The 24,579-nt window shown below is 41.2% G+C and overlaps 1 protein-coding gene across 1 annotated transcript; it reads right to left on the bottom strand.

Annotated features, from left to right (window-relative positions):
• Positions 1–15,228: 15,228 nt before the first annotated feature.
• Positions 15,229–22,926, bottom strand: zbtb7a (zinc finger and BTB domain containing 7a; the record flags this gene model as incomplete). Its single annotated transcript, XM_079244469.1, has 4 exons — positions 15,229–15,664; positions 17,705–18,585; positions 19,448–20,007; positions 22,890–22,926. The coding sequence occupies 4 exons, from the start codon at positions 22,924–22,926 to the stop codon at positions 15,229–15,231; spliced, it is 1,914 nt and encodes a 637-aa protein (XP_079100595.1).
• Positions 22,927–24,579: the final 1,653 nt, after the last annotated feature.

Genomic DNA, 24,579 nt, shown 5'->3' with positions numbered 1-24,579 from the left:
CATCAGGATATCCAATATTTACCCGCCTACGTCGTGACGCTTACTTTCCCTGTGTGCTCTGGGAGGCTGGCTGAGGGGGCTCCAACATGCCCGCTGACATCATTTTAATATTTGGGTTTGTATGCCCTCTTTTAATTTCTTTTAAAAGAAAAAAATCCTATCTGGCGGCGTTAAAAAACAACACAAGCAGCATCTGTCAGACAAATTAGAGTTAATATACTATGACATTATTATTTTAAACGTTTAGAATATTTTGCAGAACGCAATGCGAGACTAGTTTATTCAATTGCTAATTATTTAATACATTTATTATGTTGTAACAAGGAAAATATGTATTTTGTACGCATGTATGTATTTAACCTTATAATACAAGTTATTTATTAAGACAACCAGTTAAATATGAAAATTAGGTTTTCCTTTTCTTTCTTTTTTGATTGAACATACACTTAATGTTTCACCCTGAAATTTCCAGACAATATATAATTGCTTATTTACTATGGTAAAGGTAAACATGAAATAACTACTAACAGGAATGCAATTGCAAATGTTTCCCACATGAGATCAGATTCACTTGTAAATATACGTGGATTTCCATTTTGATTTTATTATTATTATTATTATTATTATTATTGTTGTTGTTGTAGTTGTTGCTGTTGTTGTTGTTATTCATATAGTCAGTCTTATTGACAAATGACCTGGCAAACATAAGATCAATATACCCCTGGTAACTGCCTTCTCCGAGCAGATTGGAGAGGAGGGAGGGAAGAGTATAGGATCACAGGGAAGGGGGCAAAAGAAATAGTTCTCAGTGAAAACAGTTCAAGCAGGGAGGACCCACTGCATGAATTTGCCTGCTAAATTACATTTCTCAATTTATAAAGTAACAAGGTCATTAGATTGATGACAGAAGTTATCTGCAGTTCAGCAATGCAGATTATGACAAACACTTAAAAGAGAAGAAGTTGAGGTTACCGTGCTACATGTGTAACTGCCTTTATTCAGCCACAAAATACCTCCATGTTATTGCACACACCTGAAAACACACAATAACCTTGCATTTTAAAAGTGTATGTAGGTGTTAGACAGCTGTTGTATTTAACCTAAGGGCAAACTTCCTCAAAGAACAGGAAAGTTGAAGTGACCCGTCTTTGTTTCCTGTCTAGTTACCATAACATATACACATAGCTTCTGGGCACAGAGTCAAAACAACAATAAAAAAAAAAAAATTTCAAATGCACGTACAAAATAAGATAGCCACACATATATATATATATATATATATATATATATATATATATATATATATATATATATATATATCATTTACTTTAAAGAGTGCAGCAACTACAGTAGCCTATCATGTAAATCATATTATGGGCACGATGCCCATCCTTTGGATGTGAGCTATAACAATAAAAGACATGATAAATGCAAATTATACACAGCTTCTTAGCGTTATTATCCACCCTGAAGCCTTAAAGCATGGAAAGGAGGATTTGCTGTCAATAGGACATATAGGTAAATAATCCATTGAATGTCCCCTGGGTACAAGAAAAGCCTCGGCACAGAACATTAATTAGTTTTGTGGACCGTCTTAGGAATGTAATGGGGTTATAGCTAGGAACAAATGCACATATGGGCCATAAATACCTTCACAAACATACAACGCACACATTTGGTTGCACAGGTAAGTCACTCAGAGAGATCCAGACACATACACACAAAGCACAAACAATCATAGCATCAGAAAGTAATCTTAGCCATCAACAGATGGGCATCTTAAGTTATTTGTCACCTAAGACCTATTCAGAATCCCCAATTTTGAGAATGTGTTAGCCAAAAAAATGAAATTTGAATGGATGGAAACATTGGTTTAGGGGAAAAAACATCTTGTGTAGTCAGGGAAAAATCTCACATTCTTGCTTTTCCAATAGATGTTAGACTCTGAGTAATAATGGGGCTGTTGTCAGTATTTGCAATGAAGCTTGTAAGCTCTCCAAGTAGTTTGTAGTAACAGCTGGGTCTGACATGGAGAGCATGTACAAGGGCAGCCAGTCTGAAGAAAGGGAGGGGGTGGAAGAAAAAGACCTAAAAAAACATATAAACTGAAGATCTTCACCTTAGTGAAGACAGAGTGCATCTCAGGGTGACACATGGTCGAACAGAAATTAGTTGTATAACCGACCGCTAGATATTGAACAAATCTTAGTATGAAGTATGTTTTAAAAAAATCATCCTCTCTTTGACACATTTTATGTTAGTGATTTACAGTAGGGTGTTACCTCTTTTCTCCAACAGCTAAGGACAATAACTTATTTAATATATTATTCTTGATGCAGGGAAATCTGTTTTTATATTCATCTTTTAGAAAATAATTTATTCAGCCTGAAATAAGTCAACATTGCATCACTGACGTCCACTATGTGATTTGTTTTTACAGTTGACTTGGGCAAAAGAGAACAGATACTGGCCCCATAAAAGCTATTTTTTAATGTCAAAATTGTGCATTAATATCTACAGTAACTATACGTAATTTACTACAGTAACCTAAAAGCACTTGGAATCAATATGCAGATGGGAATCAAATAAAAACACAAGTTTGTCATTAATGATAATAATATACATTCACAGAACAATAGATGGTTAAAGGCTGAATAGGGACGGGATGGTGTCACACAGGCTTTTGATGATTCCTTCGAGCCATTCCCAGTTTCATATCTGTAATTAATGACAGATGCACATGAAAAATTAGCATATGTTTGGTACATCAGTGCTAATCGGTAATATATTTGAGCATATTAATGAAATATTATGCATTTGTACATGTATTTTTGAATGACGTTAATTTCTCACAAGAATCAATACGTAATAATCTGTTTTATTGTGTAATAATTATCTAATCCTCTTTGGATTTTTTTCACCCCTTTCTTTAATCAACAATGCTTTGCAAGAAACAAACAAAGGGAGGGTATCCAGCATTACAGCACAGTATTATGACATATTCAACCTTTGAGTGTGGCAGATTATGGCGACTCTCAAATGACAATCTCATAGTTGGTATAGCATGTAGGAAAGCACTCACGCAGACTAGACCACATCACCAGGTTATATCACACACAAGGATAAGCTTGTAAATGTGCTATATAGGTGGCACACACAACGCACACAGAGCTCAGCAGTGAGGCAAGCTGCTCACCTCGCTCCACACAGAGCCCCTCTCAGCTTGTAATAGTAGAGGCTTAGGTTTGGGTGGGGGAAGGGCAGAGGTGCACAGGTTTCTGATCAGACAAGAAAACTAGGCCAAGACCAACAATCCCTCTCCCTGTAGAGGCTCAGCCCCTCCTAAATGTTACAACTTTGTTACAGGGCTGCGACAATCTCTTGCCAGACTGTCATTAATGGCGAGTGATTTTCGGCCACAGCACATGTATTTAGAGGCATAACAGCTTCTCATAGCCAGGATATGATTCATGCTTTCTTGCCCCTTTGGAAGCCGTCATCCAATAAGAGTTAGACGCTGAGGGTAGGAACGGATAGATTGATAGTGTTGGCTGAGTGCCCATGCTCCGAGTCTATCTGTGTTGAAGGGGAGGAGACAGAGGAGAATCTATCTGTTGTGCTCTCTGCGCTCATGATAAACTGACTCCCGTCAAGCTTTTTCCACCTATTACAGCTCACCTGGCAGAAAAACACCCAAACTCACACAGACTTCCACCATGTTAAATAACAATATGGTGTGGGGAGGGTCATTTAAAGAAGGCATTAATCCTCAAGGTTATACTATTCCTGTTCAACAATAGTTGGGGAGCATAAGTAAAACAGGAGCAATTGTTTTGGGACAAGTTAGAACAACACATCTTTCTGAATTCAAACAAGGAGCAGAATGAACTCTGATTTCGCTTCATCACAAATGGGATCATTGTCCGTGGAAAATGTGATGTCCTTCTCCCTTATCCTCAAACAGTAATTCCCACCAAGCTCCACAGTTAGAAAGAAAATGAGTTTGAGGGATTGTCTGTGACATTAATCCTCCCATACACCACAGTACTACACAGGATCCAACACAGACAGACAAACAGAAAAGTAAATCAACAATCAATTTACTGAAGGAAAAACTGAACCAACATTGTTTTGGCTTCTGTCTGCTCTCGTTCCACAATGGTTTTCCTGTCTTCCTCTGGTCTCTGTGCTGATTTATGAGACCCCTTACCATCTTGGATTCCCATTTTGTGCAGTTGCATGGGTACCCTTGTTCTGCCACCCATCCTTTAGGTACACCAATCAGAACACCAGCTTCCTGTTTACAAATCCGGACAACCAAAACCCCCACCACCCTCACCATGCATCTGAGAGAAAAAACAGAGAGACTTTGGTTCTGGTTAATTTTTTTTAGGGAAGGATTTAAGAGATGAATGGGACGATGAAAAAGACAGAAGCAAATGCAGGAAGTGCAAAGAGAAGATGTTTTACTACGGCTACCTCAGTAAAATATATCAAAGAAAAAATCTCTGACCCCTCTCTAAAAACAATACAGTAGTCATATATCGAGGAGGTGTGTGAAAAGTCATATGATAACAATCAGATCAGAGGTTGAATTGACTCTAAATCAATTGAAGTAGGCATGTCAAGGCTGCCCAGGACAGGAGGGGGAAGAGAGGGAGTGAAAGGGAGATAGATGTGAGTCCGTGTGGGGGAGGGAAATAGAGATTGTTGGTGTCGTGGGAGCACCGCAACAACAATAACAGCAGTGTGTGCATGCGTGTGCATGTGTGCGTTTGAGAGAGTGACAGGATGAATGAGTTAGAGTGGAAGTGGGGATGTGTTATGGCTCACAAAAGTGATGAAATGACATCTCCTTTACTTCAGCTCACAGCTGCTATTGCAGCAAAGAAGACATTGTTGAGATATCTGACCTTCTATTTTCTTTGATAGCCGCTGGTCATAAGTGTCTGCCTGCCTGTCATGTTCTCCTCTAATTAGTTGGATCTACACGGTGACTCCAGTGTGTCCACCGCAAACAGATTTCTGTCTATTGATACTCTTATCGGCTGTATAATCTTTCCTGGAGGTTTAATGGACACGCACACACACACAGACACACACGTGCAAATCCTTCTCATAAATTGATGTTTTTCGCAAGGATGTTCGTCATACGTTGAAATTTCCTGAAATATTCGTAAACGGTAAACATGTAGCTGTGTCTAATACCAATCATTTAAATCACAGCCACTAGGTTATTTAAAAAAAAAGCTCAAATAAAACTTATGACTGTGAATAAATTTGGGTTGAAGCTTATCTTTTTTGTTGTTTTCTCTATTTCTTTCATCTCTTTTTTCCCCTCCCCTCCCCCCTTTCTTTGCAGATTAGAATTCATTAGCAATCAAAGAGCCTCCAGAGAGCTCCAGCTCTTAATTACCTACTCATTTGCATTTTTGCATATTAATGACTGCAGGGTTTTGGTGGGGTTTTTGCCGCAGTGGTTTAAAGGCACCTCAGTCCTCTGTTCTCAGGGGAGGAGAAGAGATGGCCAGAGGCAAGGCTCCGAGTCTGTCCAACCCCCCCCTCCAATGGGAGCTGGACAGGGGGGGGGTTTGGTTATGTTGGCCAGAGGCATATGGGACGACCGGGGTGTGGTGGTGAGGGGGAACTAGAGGGGTGCACAGGTTAAAGGTCAATATCCCTTATCAACATAAGAAAGAACACATGTCTTCCATACTCCCTAATTATTCTCATATTGAGCCATTTAAACACCTGATCTGAACAAAATATACCCTGAGAGAAACTGGAAATCTATACTGCAGAGATTGCCCACGTGGGTTTTTATTGAGGACGGCAGCTAGTTTGGATGAAACTCATGTCCCACAGTGTGCAGAGGCAGGAGCATTTCACATCCCAGGAGAAGGGTGTGTGATGGTGAAAACGAGGCTAAAGTATGAGTGTTGCCGTTTTCCTTTACACGGAAGCCCATTTCCACACACAGGGGAAGCAAGGGGCTTTGTTTTAAGTGCGTTTTATTGATGATGCACACTTCATGTGAGCAAGCAAAAATATAGAGCATTTGAACATAAGTATATAAAGAAACATGTTTGAAGAAACCTGCACATGCACACACACACACACACACACACACACACACACACATTCTGTACATGTTTGCATGCACAGACTGAGGGAATAATATCACAAGGGATGTCAGACAACAGCTCCCAGGCATCTCCTGGCCCCTGAAGTGCTGCTGCTCCTCTTATCCAATATGTTTAGACTACAACAATGGTGTCTGAACATGGAAAATAACACCATGCCCCACTGTGCTTTTAGATACCTAACACAACAATTAATGACCTGGAGCCTGTAGACATCTGGACAACAGGTTCAAGAAGGCTGAAAAAAAAACATTTTTAAGTCAGTGGGAATGTGTCTGTCGGCATGTTTGGAAAGTAATTTTTACTCAGAAATGTATAAGTAAATGGCCACAATCCCTGTTTATAAGGACTACAAGATAGTTGTGTACTTCTCATGCTACAGCTTTGAATGCATACTCCAACAGAGTGGGCTTAGGTCTACTTAACTGCTATTAGTGTGTGTGCGCGTGTGTGTGTGTGCAGGCAGGGCCTGAGGACTGCAGCAATGTGTGAGCTGTTGGGGTGGGGTTAATGAGCTATTCTATGACCTCTGTCACCCCGTTGGATCGCCTCAGGGGAACAGGCTGAGACAAACAGGAAGACAGGGTGACAACAAGCCTTTGGTTGTGGTGTGCCTCTGGACTTCTTCTGCAAACCCACTTTAAAATAGATATGACATAACATAGTTATCCTTTTTTTTTCCAAACAAATATCTTTTGAAGCTAAACAGTTATTTTTAATGCACTTGTTTACTTGGCCAAAATACAATGCTGAAGTTCCTCTTGTCTGCACAAGAATCAATGTTATCCTTTTTTTGTTGTTGTTGTTGGTCATGTGAGGTTTGATTTGAATTGCAGCGTTTGTGTGCATGCATCAGACAAAAATGCAAAACAGCGTGTTGTCAAGCCTGGTAAAGAGTTGGTTGTAGGTAAATACCATGGATAGGATCTCTTGGCTGGCTGAATGGTGATAGCAGTGATAATACTGCCACCTTCTGGTGAAAGTGGGGAACTTTTAAAGGTTAGCATGAGCAGCTATTGTAAAAAGTCCAAATGACATAAACGTGTCAAATGTGTCGGCTACAACTCTGTCCTACAGGATTAAATACCTTTCGTAAAACTAATCATATTTGGCGTTAATTTTACTGTGATGTAAAGGGTTTGCTTTTTTTGACATTCTTGTAACTAGAATTTACAAGGTTACTTGACACCTTTATGCGCTATAGTAAACACTGCGTTATTTCGACACATTCATACTCAGAAAACTCTCTCCATAGATACATCTATTGCTAAACAGAAACCAAAGTATCCACACAAAACTTTGCAACCATTGTTTTTAATAAAAAGATTTTGTATTCTTTAAACCAGACAACCAGATACCAGACATTTCTGAATACATAAAAAAAAAGAAGAACAAAATAAAAAGGACACAAAATGGAATTATATGGTTTAGACTGTGTGGATTTAGTGGTCTCATACACAATACTTTTTCTTTTCATTGCCAAAAAGTGCAAATTCTCTGAAAACAGGAATCACCAAGACCCTACCCCCCCTGCAGCTTTCAATAGATGTGGACTGACAGACCTATATGCAAAGAATACAAAACATTGTGAAAATAAAAGGATTATAATTTAAAAATCAACACTGAATCACACAAGAGGAAAAAAGTCTGGTGCCCTCTGTAGGTAGAGACATCCATTAACAGTATGATACATGTGGCAGGAGCTCGTTCACTTAGATATGAGCACCTGTTCTGCCTATTGGACACACTTGTGACGTACAGAGTGGGTTGTCGACAGTTATAGCAGAAAAAAAAAGACAGACACAGGACAACTGTTTTCTGACTTATGTGATTCAGTGTGAATTTAAACATCCACATTTAAGAATTGGGGTGGATTCTGTCACTTCACATGTACAACAGAAGAAAAAAAAAAAGAGCAAAACAAAAAATCTTTAAAGATTTGTAATGATCACAGTTACAACTCAATCAATAAATAGTAGCCTATTTTTTTTTCTCCCAAGTGAAACCATTTAATGAACTATTGAATGCTTATTATGATCAATATTTTTCTTGCGCTCTACTGCAGCAATGATTTATTTGTCATGGACGTTAAGGCCAAAAGGCATTTCTGTACTGATTTGAGAATGAAAACGATGGTAATTTCATAATCATTTAAGCTTTGTTTGGATACCAGATCCAGCCTTCCCTCACACAAGCGGGGTGTTAATGCAGAGAATCTGCAGCACATACAATGCTGCATGTTTAACATTCAGAACAGCCAGCCTTCTCAGAAAGCTTTGCAACTGTTTTCCAGGCTTAATTTAAAAAAAAATAAAAAAAAGTCTCCATAAATGAGATCAACATGACCTTTTTTCCCCCAACAAGATCTGAGACTGTGAGCAGAGAGCAAGTGTGTGTGTGTGTGTATGTGTGTGTGTGTGTGTGGAGGTCCATCCTGTATACCCTTCCTCCCACCCCACAACAATTTCATGCAGTCAGCTACATAACAGGTTTGGTAGTAAGACAGAGATTTGTTTACGTCCAGATGAGGTGGCAGCTTGAGTCATCTTCATCATTGATACCAAATATTCAAGTTTTTCATTAACTATATATATATATATATATATATATATATATATATATATATATATATATATATATATATATATATATATATATATATATATATATATATGGAAATTTAAATAATAATCTGCATTGCAAAAACAAAAATCTTTGGGGGACAAAACACTCCCCCAAAATAAAGCAAATAAAAGTGATAACCTTAAAATGAAAGCGCACAAAATTCAGGATGGCCTTTCGCAAAGTGCTTTTGTTACAATCGCAGAAGCTGGAAAAAAAAGGCAGTTTGATAGCGCTACACTGGGGGCCTTTTGAGCTATCTGTCTACATGTCTGTGACACAGTAGCAAGAATGTGACGCTGGACAAAAAGAACATTTCCACATTTCATCTTGCCCCCCCCAGACTCACATCCTTTCAACCCCCCCTTCCACTTCCTAAAATTAAAAAAAAAAAAAAAAAAAAAGTGGAATCACAGTATGAAATCATGGAATGTATCCTTAAATTGGTTTCAGGTGACTAAACTGAAAGTGTATCATCCTCTATAACTCTTCCACTCCCCTCTTCCTCTTGTTCCCCTGCGAAAGCGTATGATCTCTGATCAAAGGCCAGTCTGCTGCAAAGATCGAGACTATGACTCCAGAGAGAGGTAGAGTGATGGGAGACACCATACAACCCCCTTCCCCCTGTGCTTTTCCCACCCCTTTCAAAAATGTTACAGTCTGAATAAGACATAATCCCATGTGGCTTCTTTTCTTCCAACAAACAATTCACTGGATCAATATTAGATGGAGAAAAAGGTTTGGTCACAGCTACTTCACAATGAAGGAGCTGTTCATGTTTTTCTTTTATTTATTTATTTATTTATTTTATCTTGGGAAGCTATTATATCAAATATCGGTATGGACAAGACAGGAAAAGAGAAGTGCAACACAGAGACAGATTAGACATACCATAAACTGAGCAGACACAAAAAAACCCAAATGCATAGCAGTGTATTTTCCACCTGAGTAGTACTTACATAAAGACAAAAGAGATTAGCAACACTTTGTTGCATTTCACCACATATGTGGTAACCTCCTTCGTATTACATTTCTTATTGTGGCCATGCAATTCCTAGTTTGGCGAACCAATATTGAACCATAGCTCTGCAAACAGTCCATCACCTGGGCTTCCTTAATGCATCCCTGAAAACAACGCTAAGCCTTCCCCAACCACCCGTGTTTAATCCTCTTCCCTGTATGCCAACCTTTGTATCCCCAGAGACTGAGCAAGACTCAAAGTGCAAACTGTCCCCTCTTGGCTGAGAGCAGCTAAACAGACAGAAGCCTGCCTGTCTGAAGGACCCAGGGCTGTCTGTGTAAGTGCCAGGGCCACGCTGCGCATAGTGCCGTACTGCATATGCTGCGCTCAGCTTGCTGTGCATCAGCGGCCTGATGGAAAACGCTCAAAAGTCAGGTGTGCAGCAAAATGACAAAGCAAAGCAAGCAGCTCACTCCCGCTCCCATTGGTCCCTATCATAACAGTCAGCCCACTCTGCTTTGTTTGATTATTACTTTTATCATGCTATCTTATACTTTGTTTTTTGGCCTTCTTGGATAGTCAGAAAGAATATTTGATAGCGCAGGAAAAATAACACATCAAGGTCAGTTTGGTGGAGAAACAAATACTTGCAATGTAATTTGGAGACTGCCTCAGTGTAGCCCATGTCAGAATAACCTTGGTCTGGGGCTGGGGATACACCAGTTGTGGAGCCATGGAAGCTGATAACACACATAGCTCCCAACTACTGGTAGAAACACATTTTACATGTAATTTTCCAAGCACAGTTAAATAAAACCATTTCAGTAGTCAGCCAAATGAAAATTTTAAAAAGAAAAAATTGAAAGAAAAGAAATCTAAAAAAAAAAGGATAAAAATAAAGTGTGGCAAAAATATTTCTTATTAAAAAATAGCTGAACAAAAAGCTACAGGTTCTCTCGATCCCTAAGGCACACTGAGGCCCTTGATAATTCACCGTCCACATAGTGGGAGTGAGCCTCACCCCCACATTGCCCAATACAACTATGTGGAAACATAAAATACAACAAGCTTAGTGCCGCCCAGACAAGGCCACAAAGTCACAGTCTGTTTCAGCTTGAGATCATTTAAATTCAGAAAGTGAACTGAAATCCCGCAATTCCGCAGAGGTCCATATCTTTGACAGTCTTAGAGAGGAAAGTCCTTTTTCTACATGAGTTACCAGTCCCTAAATTTAAGAAACGCTGGAGAAACAGTAGCTCCTCACCTTCACATCACATCTCAACCATCGGACCACAAACTATTCAAATGTTTTCAGAGAAGCTTCTCTATAAGTCTAGATTTTGTATATTTGTCATGTGTCTTAATATAAAACCAAAAAATATAATTGGTTTCCTTTTGTTACAATGAGAATTTCTTCAAGAGCCTTCAGATTAAATGACAAAACTCTGGTAATCCAACATAATATTGGTAGGTAAAATGTGAGCATGTGAATGAAAGCCATTTATTTCTGCTTTGGTATCTGTTGTTGCTGGACGTTATTTTTCTTAATTTACTGTACATGATTACTTTTTCTTACAAGGGGTTGGATGGACTCTTTAAGAGACCATTGAGCATTGACCACACAGCACTGTGTACATGGAAACTCGCAGGCCCCTCTGAGGTCTCCTGTCCTTCAGGACGAGGACATTTAACATTAGTGCAAACTTTTGCTCTCTCAGCTAAAGCACCATTACCAGTGCTATCAGGCTTTTATCCATAAACCCCACCCAAGCACTCCCCTGCCTCCCCCCACCCCACCTAACACATGCACACTAGCAACACACGCAATCACCCACAATCGTTAAGAAAAAAAAACAGCTGTAGCACAAAGTGTTTTCGTAAGAAAAGCGGGCGCACACAGAACAAGCTCCATCTTCTTAAACCTTTGATTCTACTGATCGCAAAAATACAAAGAGCGAGAGGAAGCAAACTCAAGTAAATATCTGGAGGTTTCCACACGTTTCTGCATATGCATTCAAGAAGTAGGCATCAGTGTGTGGGCTAGTCAAGGATGCCCACACTGGATAAATTATAGACATACTTTCAATGTCTGTCATCTACAAAGGACTTAAGAACAACAAGCTTTGGTTAATCAATAAACAAAAAAAAAAAAAAGGGGGGGGGGGGATATTAAGGTCTAATTAAGATGGCTCACAGGTCTCATCTGGTAAAAACTGCCACATTAAGACATAGCGGGTTTAAGCAGTTCATGCTAAGTACCACGACATGAAGATCACAAACCAGCCTGACATTAGCTGACAGAACTCACACTGGTTTAAAAGTGGGAGTCAAATTGGACAACATCCCTTGTCTTTGTTGTAACGGCAAAGGAAAAACATAAAAATAAAGACCTAGCCAACCTCTGACATTGACCAACAATGGTAAACAAAGATGCAAACCTGCATCAAGAGAGCTCTGAAGTAAACACACAAGTGTCCAACGCGTTGTTTTACAATATGGGTGATACGGTGCACCCATTAGAACAGTTGTTCCACAGAGAACACGCAGGTTTGAGAGTAGCTGGCGAGCAGATGGGGTAAATGCAAAGTTTGTTTATCCAGGCTTGTCCTGAGACCCTCTAGCCTGCCAGCCAGCAGTGCATGCTGTAGACACACACACACACACACACACACACACACACACACACACACACACACACACACACACACACACACACACACACACACACACACAAAAAAAAATCATGCATGTATACACATACAAAGTGCCCTTTCTTCCACATCCATCTCCTTCCATCCCCTCATTTATAAGACACAATCACTAAAAGCTAACATCAAGTGCGTTCAGTTACATGGATTAGTCTTTTAGGTCACAAAATCCAATGTGTGTGTGTGAACTCGCCAGGCCCTCTTGTAGCAATCTAAACTTTTAGATTGCCGGTTTGATCTTTTTCTTATTCTGGATGCTTGGACATTAAAACCTGAACAACAAACTCAACTTTACCACCGTGGGCATTAAAAAAAAGAAAAAAAGAAAAAAGAGGATTTAACTTTAACTTTAATTTGCAAACCATTGGTTTTAGAGTACCCGTTTAGTTGACAAAAGTGCCCTCCCAAGTAACAAAGTGCATTCATAACCTGCCTCTTTCCAATTAAGGTGCAAATGGACTGATAGTTCAACTACAGCACCACCACAGAAATAAATTGGGTGAGGAGGGGGGATCACATGTCTTTAATCAAAGGCTCATTGTGCTCGCATGGGGAAAAAAAAACCCCCAAAACATTTGGAGTAAGACAACTTGTATTTTTTTAAGACTACCAAATCCAATTGTATGGAATCACAGATGATAGAGACAACAATGTGAGCTCTGAGGCCCCCCCACCCCCCCCCCCCCCCCCCCCTCTCTCCTGAAGATACCTGGACGCAGTGTGCATGTGTATGAAACAGAGAAAGTGCACTGGGGGTGGCAGCTCAGGGTGCATGTTTGAACAGGCTGTGGCTGATTCACACACACTGGTGATGTGGCTAGAAGGACCCTGGTTGCCACACACATGAACAAATACAGACATGTACGCAAAGCACATGTACATGTAAACACACTCCCACGGTTAAACTGCCAGCACCAGGCGTCCTCCCTGCAGCAACGCCAGGCTCTAATATAACAATATCCCCTCCAGGCTGGTTCGGGGGCATTAGAGGACTACAGAGGCAGAGAGAGGGAGAGAAAAGGCCTGATTTGATCCCCTCCCGCCTGGAAACATGGCTGAGCTGGGGGAGATTATTTTTTTGGAATGCAACAGACATTGTGAGATCCCCCTCCCCTTCCCTTGTTCCCCTCCCCCATCAACCAGCTGCAGCTGCGCTCCTATTTGGCCTCCCAACTTGGACAGGTATTTATTGCTCTCTTCATCATTCAGGTTGCCTTACGGTTGTGTGGTCCCTAGGGCAAAAAGATTGGAATAAGCATGATACATAAACCTCTTCCGACTCCCTCCCCCAACACAAACCCACTTCCTTTAAATATACCATCCTCTTGCTCTGTTGGATATCTTTAGTAAAGCTGTGCAAACATAGAAAAAAAGGTGCTCATCCATCTCTTCTTCGTACTCTTTGTCACTCTCACTCCCTGCCAACTCTTTAACCTGCGGTTGGTTAAATGCTACCCGCGCCTTGTCGCACAAGGACAGATTCCGAAAAAACTGCACAAAGTTAAGCACATTCATTCATTCGACCTCCTAATCCTTTGGGCAGGAACTGTACATGTCAAGTGTTTAGTTTAGGACGAATAGGTGGCTAAATATTTTGTTTTCTGCTTTTTTTTTTTCATCTAACATTCACACAGTTGGTTTCATTCACCCACAAGCTTCACTCTGTGAGAAATATGACATCAAGCCTAAGAGGAAAAACGTAATTGGTAAGTACACCTCAGCAAGAGGGGCCCAATGCCATATCACCACCTACTATATATACACATGTATACAATTATAAAGTGTCAAGTACCCAAAGCAGTCAACAAAAAGGAACAACAACAAAAAAACAATTAAGACAAATCAAAAAGGGAAAATGCTGACATTGCAGGGTTGCTGAGGGACAAGAGGCAACGTAGTAAAGCCAACAGATAAACTGACAATGGTAGTGCTTCAGAAACACAAACCCTCCACCCCTCGAATTCCCTAGTCCTGCAACTGGCGAGCCTCCATTAAAGTGGATTTGACTCAATGTGGATTTGTTTTTCAATAAGACAAACCATAGATTCTCAAAATGCTTTTTTTTTTTTTTTTTTTTTTTTTAAGAGTAAGTAACACTTCAATCAAACCCTTGCCTGATTCTTTCTGGAACATTTAGAGGGGAAAAAATAAAAACTGTGGTGAGTTCTCCTTGCATATACCATATTGCGGCGATTTTGTTTCTATGGTAACTGTACATTTCAGACCTGCAAAAAAAAAAAAAAAAAAACCTAGAAAAAGAGTCGTTTTTACATTGGGAGGATTTGTCCTCGCTTCACCCGTACAGCAGCCAGAAGGTACATGACAGTCACCTTTCTTAGAGCTTGAAGGCTGTGAGGACAAAAACCAATAAAAATTTAAATCAACTGCATAGTTGCTCAGAGTTTCTTTGTATCTATCATACATTTGCCTAAGCACATCTGCCAATGTATAAAACCGCTAATATTACAAAGAAAGAAATGGCCCAGAAAGTGGACATCATGGGTGCATGAATTGAAGCGTTCTTTGCTCTTTAACAAATAAACCAACTCAAGTGCTTGAAAGTCTACTTTGTTTCCTAAAGTACAAGGAGAAAGAAATATAAAGATTAGATTTTTGTGACACCCTGATTTGGTTTATAGAGGAATAGTTAGTTGTTATGTCTTTTTTTTATAATTATTTTTTCTTTTTTTTAAATAGCCTTTGCATGTTTTTCTCCTCTCTGTTCAGTAGCCTGTTTCACAGGCGGTGCAGAGTGACAGTTGTGTCCAGCAGTGTCCTTGTCGCTCCCGCTGTTTCAGGGCCCTGCCTGCCCTGCTAGGTCCTGCAGCTGAGGACTGTGTACATGTGCTCCAGCAGCACCCTCCACCTCTGCTGCTGAGGATGCCTCAGAGCGCTTCCGTCCCCTAATGATACGAGGCCCAGGGCCGGTGTCGGAGCTGAGGCTTAACAGGCCCTGGGGGGCCTCAAGAAGCCCTGGCTCTCTCACTCGAGGTTTTCTGCCACGGCGGGAGGGGATGCCATTGCAGCCGTCCTTCTTGAGATGGCGGTGTAGGTGATCAGAGCGCACAAAAGTTTTAAAGCAGCTTGAACACTGATAGGGGCGCAGGCCAGTGTGTACACGCATGTGGTTCTTCAGGTCGTAGTTGTGGGCAAAGGCGGCTCCACATTGTGTACACAGGTAAGGCTTCTCTCCTGTATGCTTCCGCATGTGAACCTTTAGCTTGTCCTGTCTGAGAGAGACAAAAATAAACATTAAATGACAATATAAAAGCTTAAAAAAAAAAAAAAAAAAACCAAACCACTATCGACAGCAAGCAAATAAGCTCACGCCCCTCTGGACGAAGCCTTTACACATCATCATCATTATTCATCAAGAAAATATCCACTACGTCACATATAATTATAGAAAATGATTTACTTTATACACACAGATCAATCATTTTAACATGTTCTGGATTTTTTCATTTCTATTAATCTCTTGGATTTCTTCCAGTTCTGTGAGGGTAAAGAGTCCACTTGAAGATTAATAAAAATATAAAGTTTATAACCTATGTGGTTGCACACAAGAGCGCAGTTGTGGAGTGACATGGAGGCTCAATGTTCACTACGTCAGCAGGTGGTTTTACAGTTTTTCTTAACCTTAACTTAAGGATAACAAGATAATTCACAGCGCTCAAAATAAAAATGTTTGACACACCATTCCAAAATAAACAGAAAATGTATGAAGTAGAAGATAATGTGGGGAAGGCAATCACACCGCAGCAAGTTTTTATCCCTGAGTCATATTCTATTGAATTAAAAGAAGGCTTCACTTTTAAGGAGACCAAATAATCAATGTGGGAATTGTGATAAATAAGAGTTTTCCAGCAATTATATTCTGATCAAACCAAAACTAAAATATCATTTAAATAATCTTTTAGCATCCTGAAACTTTTTTTTTTTCCTCTCTGCAGCGATACGTCACCCACTAAACTTTATCAGGCTGTCTTCGCCTTCATCTGACTCTTGTCCTTCCCTCCCCCCTTTCACTCTTACTATCTCTCTAGCTCCTGAGCTCTTAAATCACATAACCTTTCTACAGCAAAAAGCAGAAGGCTCCTGAAGAAACGGGTGTAGTTAAGACATCTTCAGTTATACACACATGCTTTTGCAAGTGACATGTAAGTGGATTATCTGTCATACAAGCAAAGTGAGCCCACTGAAACCCTCAGGTCTGACCAAACTGTGACCTCAATAAAAAAAAAAACAAAAAAACAAAACAGAGGTGCGTATCGGTAAAGAGAAACACATATGTATGCAAATGCATATGCTCAGACTGTAGACTTGGAACAAAGTGACAGACTGACGGAGGTAAATTATTTAAGGGATGGGAGTGATTTATTACTGCGCAAGGCGAACCCTTAACACTGATCAAACAGGATTAAGATTACAATTTCCCCTTCTCATTGCTGGTAAAATCTAGCTGGAGGGTAAATTCATCTCGGTCTTCTCTACCTGCTATGTTGAACAAATTTCTGGATATTTCAAGCCTACTGCATCTATTTCCAGCAAAAGCCTGCTAATTAATTAATTAAAGGAATCATTTCAAGGAAAAGGAGAGACATCTGAATACGAGGAAATCATGTGGACTGAAGTCCCCTTCTGTAGACGAGCAGCATTTTTTTTTTGGTTTCCAAGGGACACACAGCAGATTGCATTAGAGAGGTAAAGTCGCGACGAACAGAGGGGAGGGGGTGGTGTAAATAACTCTGCTGTGGGCAATAATCAACATAAGATCAAAAGTTCACAATACTTTATTGGAGCACACATCCAGGGTCTGTATTCCATCTCTATATCAGAGCACTGCACTTTATAGCAGCTGTCCCCTAGATAACACCACCACGGCACAGCCTTCTTTTATAGGACCCCATGTTAAAATTCCAGGACTTTGCCATGAAAGCTGTCACCATAAAACAGACCTTTATGACAATCCAGCCCCCTCTGTCATAGCAGACACAATCTGTGTGCCATTACAGTAAACACTTGCCTATATGTGCCATTTAAAAATAAAAGAACAAACAAACAAAAAGAAAATTTGGTGCCCATGAACAAGATAAACATTTGGACACAAACGGCACTGCCTTCTTAATGCAAAGCTAAGGTGGTTAGTGCTAATACTCCAGCTCTTGGCTTTATGGTGTTTCCCACTGCAGGGCAGTTTGCCTACAGTGCCAGGTCCAAGACTATTAGTACATGTGACATGAGGTAGTCCCCTCATTAAATGGGCTTACCTGGTAAAGCGCACTTTGCAGATGGCGCATTCATAGGGTTTCTCTCCCGTGTGTGTTCTGATGTGGCGGGGTAGCTTGCCTGCACCTTGAATGACCTTCGAGCATATGGGGCACTTCTGGAAGGCCTTAGAGCGCATCTTCCTCTCTCCACCACCTCCTCCACTTCCACTGCCTCTCTCTCCAACCCCCCTCTCTCCTCCTGCTCTGTTCGGGCCTGTGCTGCCTCGTGACAACCATAGCGACGGCGTTACAGCAGCAGACGCTGTATCCTCATGCTGTGCGCTGCTAAAATAATTCAAGTAAAATTCCATGTCGGGATCGTCCCCATCTCCCTGTTCCTCCCCTGTTGTTGCACGCTCCTTCTGCCTCTCGATGGAGTCCATCATTTGCTGGAGGAGGGCACTGGCGGAACCACTCTTTCTCACCATGATCTCCCTACAACTGTCCTCCACTTCTGTCTCCTGCCCCTGCTGAGACTCAGGGGGGAGGTAGAAGTGACCATTTTGAGATGGAGGGTAGTATGATGACCCCAGGATTGCTCCGTTGCCTTGCACCGCCTCTCCATCCTCGTCTTCCTCTTCATCCTCGTCCTCCTGCTCTGGATCATGTGCAGGGGGTTGGGACAAGACGAGGGCCAGGGGGGAGTAGTACTCACTGGGGCCAGCAGGAGCCCCGTTGCTGGGGGCGCTCCCATTACCGTGATTAAAGTGCAGTTGTGTGGACAGGTCCCTGAGCTCTGGTGTGCTGCAGCTGCTGCTCCAGTGCGCCCCTCTCTGGAAGTACTCCAGGTATTCCCGAGCCCGCACTCGGTTCCCCTGCTCCTTGCCTCCTCTGCCTTTTCCCTCTTCATCTTCATCTCCATCTCTTTGCTCACTGCCCGCCTGGTAAAACGTGACAGAAACCGTAGACAGCACATAAAGAGAAAATAAAATTGAGCGTAAATTTGGGCAAAATGACTAAAAACAGTAAGAGTAAGTAAGAAAAAATATGTATATCAAAATCAGTGAATGTCACACTATGAAAGGCTGACTCAGAGACTTTAGTCTTCCAGCATGGAAAGATCACTATCAAGGTATCCTGGATGCACACCCAAGGGCCCACTAGGCTCATGGGTACAAGCACGTATAATCAGAAAAAAATAATTAGCAAAACACATTACTATTTGGTGTGTGTGTGTCTGAAAACAAAGAAGCCTGATCTTTTGTTGTTGTTGTTCTGTATTACTGATAAATCCTTTAACTTGTTGTTGTTAAAAAAAAATGTAACAACAGATGAGTGGAAAAACTGACCCGGAGAAGTTATAAACAGATGTTGGAGTTAGACATCAGATAATCACATAATATCTTTTAAGCTTCAGACGCAGCATATCACAGCTGCAGCTGATCATGTTGAAGAGCAGCAGTAATGTGCTGTGACTGGAGTCTGTGAAGTAGCATGTTGTCCTACAAATGCTGTTTGCTCAGCATGAGTAAGTGTCGAGCTAAACTCAAGCTGTGTGTGTGTATGACATAGTGAGAGACACGGATAAAGGCCATGATGTCAGCCTCACTATGTTAAGTATTTACTGAGGTGGACAGTATGATGACTGTATGCCCATTTTCAAAATGCATGAAGTAGAGGCACATTATCAGCGAGTTAATCCTGTTCTGCTGTGTATAGTCAGTTCCTATGTTCAGATGTAGTGTGGTTTATGCTACAATTGAATTATCAACTGTGACTTCTTGTATTGTAATAGTGTTGTACCGGCGGGGAGAGCACTTTGGTGTCCAGCAGGTGTGTACAGACATCCTGGACGGGTGGGATTTCCAGGAGGCGCGCAGCAGCAAGGATGTCAGCCACGCTGCTGTGACTGACTGTCAACGTGGCTGTGTAAGCAAAGTCCAATAAAGCTCCAAGAGCTTCTGCTGCCACAAAGTCGATGTTATAGATGTTCTGTTGGTCTGCAGCAACCCCTGAAGTGAAGAGCTTGTGGAAGTAGGAACTGCAGGATGCCAGGACGGAGCGGTGAGCTGGGAACTCCTGGTCCTGGGTGACCAGGAGCACGTCACAGAGTAGCCCACTGAGTCGTTGCTTGTTCAGGCTGCCCAGTACGTCTGCACTGTGTTCAGGGAAAGGAATCCCCACAGGACCTTCCTCTGCCTCTCCTGCCCCTCCTCTCCCTCCTCCACCCCCACCACTCGCTGTCCCCCTGAGCCGCCTTCCGCCCCTCCCGCCGGCTCCTGACGACATCTTCCACCAGCTTGCCGCCGAGCCGCCTAGCACAGCCCCCACCCGTGTATCCGTCCTGCCGTCTGTCCGTCTGCCTATCTGAGGCGAGAGGAAATGAAAACAGAGAAGAGACAAGGAAAAGATAAATGAAATAAGTTTATATATATATTTTATACAGCTACAGAAAGAGACAGGAACATAGATTGATCCTCTGAGCGTACCAGCATAAACCGAAAAAAAACCAAAACAAAAAACTTTCATTGGGAACAAAATTAAAAACTTAGTTACGTAATATATCGAAGTCAATTTGTGTACATGTTCAAGCTTTCAGCAGGTGAATACATTTATATCGTGTTTCTGTATGTTAGCTTTAAAATAATAAATATATGTACACACACACATTATATAAATATATATATATATATGTATATACACACACACACACACACACATTTATATACATAAATAGATAAATATATTAAATGTCTTTTGGTAAAGATATGCAAACAAACTGCAATGATATGAAAATACATTAAAACAGCTGTATAACAGACACATAACTGAACTGAACATAAACAGATGGTTGATGAATATTGGTCACTGGTTTCCCATCTAGTATAATTTTCTTTTACCTCATATGCTTGTACACATTCTACCAATATGATTTCCATCTAAACAAAGTGTGCAAAATTAATTTAATTTATAAAAGTTTCCATCTTTATGTACTGGTAATGCAAAATCCTTCTTTTACAAAGATGTATTGATATTTCCCAAGAGGTTTTTTACTTTCAAAACTAACTCATTAAGATAAAAATATTTCATCTCATTAAAAAAAAAAAAAAAAAAAAAAAAAAACTACAGGTAAAATAAAATTTAAAAAAAAAAAAAAAAAAAAAAAAAAGACTAAATTTATGCTGTAAATATGCCTGACCTGCAACTGAACTTTAGTGATGATTTTACATTTCACTCCTTTCAGCTGGCCTCAAGAGCCTTGAGACAGTGTCTTAGGTAAGTGGAAAGAAGCCATATGGTAGCACCACAGTGCTGCACATCACAACTGCTCATAATTTATTTTAAAACAGATCTACTGATATAGCAAGGGAGTTGGTTATTGACTGTGAAGCAAAAAGGTGTAAAAGCAATAAATGAGTTTCTTAATAAACAACTCAACCTTTGCATTTGGTCAGGTTTTTGCATGCAAAATGAAATAATAATAAATAATAAAATAAAAGTATATTATATATATATATATATATATATATATATATATGAAAATATTCATGCACCATATGAGTGTAAATGTGTGCTTCTTTGCATACATGATTATACACGTTTATATACACATCTATGGGTATGAGCATGCACTCGTGCAAGAAATCAAGTAAGAGGTCGTGAAGGACAGATAAGCAGAGGGCTGTGGGGATCAGAGTGCATGCTGGGAGCTGGGTTGAGCAGCCTAGGCACTATGTGTCAGATGTGAGCCAGGGAGGGAAGCGAGCGAGGTGGAAGAACAAGAAGGGAGTGGGGAACTGGATGGGGGGGGGGTTGCTGCGAGAGCAGACCCTGTGTAAAAGGAAGACATGCAACAAGCTGCAAAGGAACAGTATTAAAAAGGGAGGTTGTCAATCCGGTCTGAGCTGGTTACCCCACCCTGTACTATGTGCCAAGTTTTAGAAAAGGCCTGTCCCCTCGCTCACGTGTGTTTCTGTGTGTGTGTGGTGGTAGTGGGATTAAAATGATCGACTGAAGCCTATGCAGTGGGAGGGGGGTTTCCAGAGAACAAGCCATCCTCGATTTGTCTATCAGCGCACTCGCACACAAATGACAACAGCAACATCAAGGCAAACATCAATAATGCAAAAACTCACACGCACATAAACCCACGTAAAAACATTCACACTGTCCAACTCTCCTCCCCCCTCCATCTGCCAGGCACACCCAGCAGGGGGCAACGCTGCGGGGCTGTAGGGCTGCATTAAATGTTGCTGTCTACAAGATTCAAATGACACTCCTTCTTATCAGCCTTCCTGGTATGCTCGTACGCTACACCCCACTACCAAACCTGCCTAACCTGGTCGCCCATCCTCTTTCATACAAGGCTGCTGGCGCAGCCTCTTCTTTTCTCTCCTCTGCTATTTTTGGTCAATCATTAACAAATAAAGGCCTATCAGTCTCCACACCTGCGATACAACAACATGTCACATTTGCCCAGAGGTCAGCGGAAGGTTTCCTCTGACCTCTGCAGTTTGGGAACCAGGAGAGCAGAGCACAAGCTTGTTTCAGCATCTCCTCTCTTTTTTTAAACACAGGTAAAACATATGTACCCAACTTTTTTCACTAATACATAGCAAATCCTGAATTGTTCTTTTAATACTCACTGGATAGTTAGTTCCTTTAACTCAGCTTGACCGGCAGCTGACCACAAAGCTGTATTACCAATGATTTTACAAAGCTTTGCTGAAAAAGCAGACCGTCAGGCGCAGGAAGCACAAATTCTATTACCCAACCCCTCATCTGAATATGTTGAGGGAGGGGAAGGAGATGAGGGCAAAGACAAAGAGAAATGACACGGGAGGCAGGGAGAGCAGAGTGAGATGTGAGGAAAAGCAAGAGAAAGGGCAACCACATGGCTACGGTCGTGTCCTTCACAGGTGGAAACAGATCTCTGTGAGGCCATCTAGACCGGAGCCAACCTTCTCTTCTTTAGCACAGAGCTCTACAGCACCTGCACTGAAGCAGGCATTACTGCAAGCCTGCGTAGCACGCTATCCCCATACGTACACAGCTGACCCTGGGTCACGGCTTTGTGGGGTAAAGACGCTGAGCTGAGAAGAGATAAAACACACAAACACACATGCGCACATACACAACTTGATTCTGTGCCAGCAAAGCATGAAGGGACTACTCTGCATGGAAGAGCCACCTGTCCCCGAATAAACCTGCAAAGAACGCTAAGAAAGAGGAAACACAGCGCCACAAACCTGATCCTGACACCTCCTCGTGGCTTTAAACATTCCTTATCACTAATTCATGCCTGTGGGTGACAAGGCCTGCAGCCCAGCACAAAGCAGAACCGCAGCTGTCCGCGTCTGTGGCGTTCCACTTTCAGGGAACGACCTATTCTCTGTACTCAGACCACGAGTGCCCAGGCCTGCTTTGCAAGTCAAACAACTGCTTTAATACAGGGTCAACCCATCCCATCTCCACCTTCGTCACCTTCCTCTAACTCTACTCCTCGTCATCCCCCTTTCCATATATGTATCCAGCGATCTTGAGTAAAATCACTCTCTGTTTTGCAGTGGATTCGGCAGAACATGCATCAACATCTGCCATAATACTGAACCGCACTTGCCTGTCATCCACAAACACATGACAACAAGCCGTGGTGGGAGTTCGAGTGGTTTTTATTATGGCTGACATGTATCAGCAATGGAAGGTCTGCAGAATTTCCACTCTCAAAGTATCTCTTTCTTTGGCTGACACATACCAGTCATTCCTAAATACAAAGGGGAAAAAAACTGTTAACCCTGTGTAACCTCAGATGATTCCCACAGATGTGAATAAATCTGTTATTTTGACTTTTAAAGAACACAACCAAAAAGTAACCTGAAAACCACCGCTTTGACTGACAGAGTTGAAAAAACAAACGTCCCAGCTTGTCTGCCTTTTGCAACCATCATCCATCTTTCCCTCTCTACTTCAAAGCCTGACAATGTGTGATTGGCACAAACCTAACAGAGAATTGGGAGAGCAAACATAATTGAATTGATCTTTCAGTTAATGGACACAGAACTGTTGTTAATTTTAATTTAAACAACTTGTGACGTATGAACTGCTAATTACACTTTGAAGAGAAAAATATTACTGAATGCATTTTTAAACTCACTTTCTATTAAACTAATTTATATATTATAATAGGCTTGAGTGCATTCAAACACAACAGCAACACCATAATTGAAATGTATTACAAAATAAGGATATTAAACAAGTAGAAGGATTCTATAATCTCATTTATGCTCTTATCATTTCTCTTCCTCCTTTGCCTATGTCCCTCCAACTAACACAACTGTTTTTGCTGCTGTGCCAAGCTCACAACTGGTTGCAAGGGAATCACCTCACTCAGGTCAAGAAGGTTCAAGGTTAGCCCAAGAGGATATGTAAAGTAAGTAGAATGGGGAAGGGGGTGGTAGTTCGTAGGAAAAGTGGATTTTGAGTAAGTGCCACGGCTCAGTGACTCATTGCTGTTAATAGTGGAAGGAAACCTGATTGGCCATATTGGGAACGAAGCAGGAAGAGGGCATGTGGCTGATAAAACTAAACTTGCAAGGGCTGGTCTCAGCCTGGCAGCCCTCACTACAAACTAACCAGGAAGTGCTGCCAAAATGCAGACACAAAGCCAGAGAAAAGGTAGTGGGCGAGGCAGAGCATTAAACTCACAAGTTCACTCATAAATCCTGAGCAAATGGTGGCCTAGGAATCCAGCTCAGATGTCAATGATAAACTCAAGACACCTTATTCAGATACCTCATGTAACCTGCTACAATAAGAGGAACGGTAACCACCCTCAGGTTGGGCAAAGTTTAATCTGAGGAAGTTGACTGGGGGTTTATGATGTTCTTACAGTAGGTTCTGGCACAGAGGATGGCATCAAACAAATGAGCTCATCT

The sequence above is a fragment of the Telmatherina bonti genome (assembly GCF_933228915.1).
Source record: "Telmatherina bonti genome assembly, chromosome: 8".
In the NCBI taxonomy this organism is placed as follows: Eukaryota; Metazoa; Chordata; class Actinopteri; order Atheriniformes; family Telmatherinidae; genus Telmatherina; species Telmatherina bonti.
The sequence above is the reverse complement of the archived record's forward strand: the minus strand, read 5'-3'. Positions and strand labels throughout refer to the sequence as shown.